This window comes from Arachis ipaensis, chromosome B10 (assembly GCF_000816755.2).
Source record: "Arachis ipaensis cultivar K30076 chromosome B10, Araip1.1, whole genome shotgun sequence".
Taxonomy (NCBI): domain Eukaryota; kingdom Viridiplantae; phylum Streptophyta; class Magnoliopsida; order Fabales; family Fabaceae; genus Arachis; species Arachis ipaensis.
In genome coordinates, this window is record NC_029794.2 from 72,699,371 (window position 1) to 72,706,424 (window position 7,054).

The 7,054-nt window shown below is 29.5% G+C and overlaps 1 protein-coding gene across 1 annotated transcript; it reads right to left on the reverse strand.

Moving 5' to 3' along the window:
* On the reverse strand, positions 568 to 3,625 carry LOC107620688 (transcription factor bHLH95). The gene is made up of 3 exons (XM_016322817.2): positions 3,119 to 3,625; positions 1,389 to 1,838; positions 568 to 932 (listed from the first exon to the last, which is right to left on the reverse strand). The coding sequence occupies exons 1-3, from the start codon at positions 3,491 to 3,493 to the stop codon at positions 840 to 842; spliced, it is 918 nt and encodes a 305-aa protein (XP_016178303.1). The 5' UTR covers positions 3,494 to 3,625; the 3' UTR covers positions 568 to 839.

Below are 7,054 nucleotides of genomic sequence, written 5' to 3' on the forward strand. Positions count from 1 at the left end.
ATTATCATTATTATCTTCTTCTTATATGTTTTCANNNNCTTATTCCAATGAAGATGTTATTATAAGAAAAATTTTTAATGATAAAATGGTTTAACTAAAAGGTAAAGATCGACCAATGTTTTTTATGATTTAACTAAATGGTAGTAAGGTGAATTGCCTTACTAACAAATTCTGAAATTTTGTAAATTTATAAAAAATTTCTTCCTGAAAATAAAAAAATAAAATAAAACACCACTCAATCTCTGCTTCAATTCAGACTTTAATCCATCCTAATAAAATTAAGGTAAAAAATTAGATATTCATAGATTTAAATCATATTGTCGTTTAGATTTAAAACTAACATTTTTTTGACATATTAAAAAATAATAAGAGTAATACTAAAACGTTAACAGAAATTTTTTAAATAATTAAACTAAAAAAATTAGACTGATAGCTAAAACTACCGATAAAAATAAATTTTATACACCCTTTAACTTTTCTCAAAAAGTAATTTGTGATCCCATATCTTTCACCTGCCGTCTTCTTTAATTTTTAAGAAGCACCCAAAAATAACACATGCATTATGGAAACAGAATGAAATTCTACATAATATTAATAATATGGTAAAATGATCCACCATGGAGTCAGGACCAAATTTGGTATTGGAGAGCGAAAACCATTTAAAACAAGACAAAATAAACCATAAAGATAAACACTTGTTATATATTATATGCACATCTCTTTGCTCTAACCATCCAAGTTTGGCCGTAAAGCTAATAAGATGACATAACTTTTTAGGGAAAATAAAATTCAAATTAAACAGAACAACAACTAGATAAGTTCTTTAATCATCAAAAGCTTTAGCCGAGCCACATCATAATCTCCTCAGCTGCACGCTTGAAAGTTTCCTCCACTGTATTTGCGTCTGCAAATTGAAGTAAAGCCCTACTTGCCTGTAACATCATGGACATCCCAATTGAGTAAAGTTTACACATTTGCAATCTATTATGAAATTAGTTATTTTAAAAATATATGTTTATTAAAAAAAACACATAAATAATTATATTCTTAAACTTAGATTTAATTTATTATTAGTATAAAATCACTTATCCTAAAATTTTAAATGAATAAGTAAATACTAAAAAGACATAATTGATTATATATCTAATATATTTTCTCAAATAAACATATTTTTGGGGGTTTAATGTCCAAACTCGCATATGTCCTTTTTGTTAGTGTGATGCTAAAAATTTGTCTTTTAGACTAACAAATATCAAACATAAAATTTTAGACCTTAGTTATGTAAAATCTGATACCACATGATCAAACTATTTATATATCTTGACCATGATTATTTATTAAAGAAATGGTAATGTATATAAAGTGTAGAGATGGAATTGGGAACTTACATGAGTAAGGACCATGTATCTATTGACATTATGATTGCACAAGATACTAGCAGAAATGACGTCAACCTTATGCTTCTGGAGCACAAAAGCAATGGTGGTGAAGAGACTAGGCTTCTTCTCTGCACATATGCTGAACTGTGCTTCCTCTCCACACATGTTCAGTACCACATTCTGTGAAGCCCAAGTCTTAAAAAACGGTGAATTATTTGCAACAGCAGCAGAAACATGTTGAGTGGCGGTTATAGTTAATGCATTATTATCTCTTGACAAGGATGATGAGTCGTAAGGGTTCCACTGAGGGTTGGTCACAGCAGATTCGCACGCAATTGGTGACACAGAGACAGAGAGAGATTGAATCCTCTGTCGCTTTTTTTTCTCGAGATTCTCAACCGTTTGTTGCAGAGTTTTGATGTGCCTCACTGCTTCATCCACAATGGATGACTTGTCTGCCTGCAAGGACATGCAAATCCATCAAAATCAGAATCATTCAAAACCAATTTTAACCATGTGCTAAAACAAATTGTTTACAATAGGATCATAAATAGGGCAAAATCTACAAACATTTTAACACATCAACTTTACAAATATATAAATAAATTTAACACAAATAGGCAATTATTTCAAAATAAACACATATACTTTTTTTTTTTTTACATATATGTATATTTTAAAACGAAACACACGGAATATTTTAACAAATAAAAATACAAATATTTTTTAATTTATGGATTATATTTTGTAAAAAAAAATTGAAATTAAATTTTCTAAACAGTATTGTCTTCATTTTCTATAATGACAATTCAATTCTTAATTTTTGTTTATCCTCTACTTTGTTAATTTGTTGTTGATTAAAGAAAAATTAGTTCCGTAGAAAATTGATTTTAGAATTCGTATAATAACTGAAACGCTGGTAAATTCACATTGTTCGTGTTTTATATAGATAACACAACCCTAAAATTACCTTATAGGGATCATAGAAAATCTTAAAGATGGTAATAAAGTCAGAAAAATCTTTCAATTGGATTAAATTTTAAATCTGATTGACAATATTTAATGGTGTTAAAAAATAAATGGTTTTATCGTATAATTATTTAATCTCTTTTTATAGGTTCATTTAAGAAAATAGAGTATATTACACAAGCAAAAAAGTATTTATTTATTGTATTCATTTTTATTATTATTAGTATTTTTAAACCTTTCAAAAATTTAAGAACAAAATGTGTATTATACCTTAATTTTACTAAGNAATATTTAATTCTTTTAGAAAAAAAAAATTCAGCTTTTCAATTAATTTTTAATTCCCCTCTAATTAATAAAGGAAGAAGAATACATGGAAAATGGCAGAAGGATTTCTGTCCTTTCTACATTCCTAATTGTCCAATTTGGAAAAAGATACAGATCCAGCTGATACATGACAAAGCTAAACTTAATGGGAGAAAAGAAATATATAGATTAATTAAAAATAAAAAGAAAAAGAGATAGAGTGAGAGTAAAACAAAAATTTTGGTATATATCATTCATGCATGGTATAACATATTCACTGTTACATAAAAAACTACACAAGAAAGTGAGAGAATAATAATCTACCAAAATTGATATGTTAAAAGCTTAAAATGGTATAAACTTTTTATCTTAATTAGAACATGCAAAATTTGTTTACTATTTTATTTTTATTATTTTTTAAATTAATCAATCTGATAGGAAAAATTGAAGTTGAATAATTATTTTACCTTAGGAGGAAGTTGAGGAAGCATAGCATGAAGATTAGCAAACATGTCCCTCATTTTCTTCCTTCGTTCTCTCTCTGTCCATATATGGAGATCATGATCATTACCATCATTCTTCATAGGCCTCTTGCCATCTTCGTCAGCTCGGCGTCGCTTCTTGTTGCTTGTAACCGGCATCGTTAATTCTTCATTTTTCTTCTCTATTTCTCCCTGTGTGAGGTGGTTGGTAGGAGCTGGTGGCAGAGGAGGCATTTCTATATGTAGGTTCTCTTTGGTTTCTCTTTGACCTAAGTTATCAAAATTTGAGACATCCCATGGTTGGTTATCCCAAAAGAATCCTATGTCATTAGGGTCTTGATTCTCAACACTCATGGCCATAGTAAGAGACAGACTAGAGAGAGTGTCTATGTGTGTGGGGGGAGAGAGAGAAAGAGTGATTGTGAGAAACTTAGCAATGAAGAGAGGGAGATACGTTTATATAAAGATGGTAGTGGCATTGGCAGAATTAAGTTTAAGCTATGTAGAAGGAAAAAATGCATAGTACTAAAATTATTCATGAAAGATTATATTGTTGACAGAATTATTAATACAAGAAAAAAAATTTAATCAATATGTTTAGAAGATTCCATTCATTAATTAAATCAATTTATACAAAAAGTAATTTTTTTTGTCATGATATGTATAATTTTCATGAACAATTTAATTCTTTTGATCTTTCTTTTAAATTTAGTATTTTTTTTTATTAGAAATGTAATTATTTATGTGTTTTTTTCTGTTAACTTAAACTTTTAGAATATGTAATTTCATGACATGATATCAGAGTTTTTATGATCTAAAGATTTAAAGTTCGAAAAAACTTTAGCATATGACAAATAAAAAGAAAAAAATTGTACGTGCAGAAAATTCATTCAAATTCAAAAAGAAATTCTTGTTGTGCTAAATATATAATCATTCATGTGCCTTCTTTTATCGTCTTAAATTTTTGAGAAAAATAATTTTGTAATAATTTTCTTCCCTTTTTAAAATGAGATACAAAATAAATCTTATTCATTTAAATTTTATTATACTTCATCTAATTAATAATAAAAGAAGATGATTCATTTTGGTGTATTAAAAACAATTAATAATGGAAAAAGTATAGGTAGACAATGAGAATACTAAATAATGTGAACAATAGATATGTCGGATGTTCAATTCACTAGGTGTGCAGATGGTTATCCCAATGTTAGAGTTTAAGAGATAATTTAGAAATGGAATATTTTTTTATTTTATTGGATCAATTCTAAAATCTATTATTTATATTTAAAAAAGTATAGATAACCAGCAACTAAAAGAATAAGTAAGAGAAAATGAAGTGAAATTGGCAATGTAACAACAAACCAAAATACAATCATAAGGTAATTGCAGTCATTATTGTGTATAACAGATACTTCTTTTGTCATCATTAAACTCATCAAGTGAGAGCCTACTTTTTGCAAAAAAAACCTTCACAGAAAAACATAATTTAAAATCATTAAATGTAAAATCATCAAAACTAAATTTTGTAATAATTTATAATTAAGACATCATTTTCAATTATAATGCATGATATTTTGTATTAATAGTGGTTTGTGGTACAAATTTTACTGTGTGCCAAATACAAAAGCTGGTTTTCTATTTTTTTAAAAAAAAATTATTATCTATTTCATAGGTACGCGTGTACACGCGTACATCCACATTCGCATTTATATAAATNNNNAATAGTTCGAACCTACAGAATATGTTTACATACACAATATAGACATGCATACACTGATGCACACTCTTATTATTAGGAAATGTTTCAGGATGGACTTTTTAAAAAAGAAATATTTATTTTATTGCATAAATTACTATTCGTATCAATAAAAGAGATAGATATTAACAAATGTATCTATATAGGAATAAAACGATAATTATAACCACGGAAGATAGTTTTCGTGTGCCAAAAGTATATATCTGGACGTGATTACGCAATTGGTCTGTTAGGCTACTTTTGGCACACATAAACCATCTTCTGTAGTTATAATTATCGTTTTATTCTTATATAAATATATTTGTCAGCATCTGTATCTTTTATGGGTACAAATAAAAAATTTATTCTTATTTTATTTTTTAAGTTACTTATTTGTGTTTTTAAAAATAAGTAACAGAAAAAGGTAAACAGATATGTTTTGGGGGTTGGAAAAAAAAGATAAAAGTCTACAAAAAAAAATGAAGATTATAAATTTATTATATGTATTTTAAAAATTTAATTTTGATGCACTGTTAATATAAAATCATTTGTTTTATATTGACATTCAATCACATAATATCATATCAGTAAAAATAACTACTTTTTACATTGATCGCGTGAATGGTCATCCAAAAAAACAGTTATAATTATACCGATAATATAAAACGTTTTACACTATTAATGCATTAAAATTAAACTTATATTTTAAAAGAGTAAACTACCATTTCTACCCACGAAAGTTGAAAACGCTGATCTATCTACTCAAAGGAAAAGGAAATTACCATTTGTACCCATGAAATATGCGTTCCGCACAACAAAATTATCCAAATACAAAAAAATTACCTAAAATCTCTAAATTACCCTTATCTATACTACCACTTTTCTAATCTCAAATCCCACTACCACCCCCTTCACCCAGCCACTAGCCCCCAACCCCAATCCCTCCAAAACTCACATACGAAGACACTACACACCCCACCCGAGGAAGAAGAAGAGAAAAGGAGGGGGAGGGAGACCGCACCGGTAATGTGGGGACTCGTCGCCGCTATCACATCATCGACGCCATTGTTGAGGGAGCCCGAAGAGGAGATGCGAGCCAGAACCGAGGAAGGGGGAGCTGTCACCGCCATCGCGCCTTGCTGTTACTAGCTCCGTCGCGTCTGTCGCCGCCATTAATTGAGTCCGTCGCTGGTTTGAAAGGAAGAGAGCGCGCAAGAGATCAAAGAAGGAAGAGAGGGCGACGGCGCCAGTGAGTGTCACTGCCACATCGTCGTCAACGCTATTCATTGAGGGGGGAAGAACCCTGACGAGGAAGGAGAGCAGGAGTCCGTCAGTATCACTACCGATCAAAGGTTTGGTTGGTTGGATGGCGGAGAAGTGTGATGCATATTCAAAGTTATAGGGTTTGTTCCCAAATGTGGAAACGGATTCGGACCTGTATCCTATGACCGTCACATTTGCTACTCCTTCAATGGAGTTACAACAAGACATGGTTGAAGTTTGCACTTATTCTATGTTTGTTCTTGAGTGATGGTGGTAGTTAGGGTTTAGGGTGGTGGTGAGAAAGAGTTTCGATGGTGGTAGGATTTGGGATTGAAAAAGTGGTGGTGTGGAGTAAGAGGAGAAATTAGAAATGGGTTCTATTAGATGGTAATTTAGGAATTTCAAATAATTTTTTTAGATTTGGATAATTTTGTTAGCAAAAGTTTATGTTTCATGGGTACAAATGGTAATTTTCTTTTTCTATGAATAGATATATTAGCGTTTTTAACTTTCGTGAATAGAAATGATAGTTTACTCATTTTAAAAAGATAAAAATATCTACTTAAAAAATATAAAACCCTATTTTTATGAGATTTTTCTATTTCACTAGTCTAAAAATGAGATTAAATTATATTACAGTTATCACTGTTAAATCTAAAAGTTTAATTTTATATTAAAACAAAAAAATGCACTAATGTTTATACACACTAGGAGTGTATATGGGATCGGGTGAAATCGGAGTCGCTTTGACCCAGATCTAACTTTAAATAATGACCGAGTCTATTTTTAAGACCATTACCCGTCTCTAGATTCGATAGAATCACACTACTTTCGGGTCATATGTACTAAAATCGGGTCTAAAACCGGTGAAATCCGAATCTTGATAAATTTTATGTCAAAAAATTATGATGCAATTTATTTAT

Bases quoted from the DNA above. Each gene is read 5' to 3' on its own strand.
- LOC107620688 (XM_016322817.2), bottom strand. From the start codon at position 3,493: ATGGCCATGAGTGTTGAGAATCAAGACCCTAATGACATAGGATTCTTT. The intron at 1,839-3,118 runs GTAAAATAATTA...ATGTCCTTGCAG, and splicing joins TTCCTCAACTTCCTCCTAAG to GCAGACAAGTCATCCATTGT. The intron at 933-1,388 runs GTAAGTTCCCAA...ATGATGTTACAG, and splicing joins GATACATGGTCCTTACTCAT to GCAAGTAGGGCTTTACTTCA.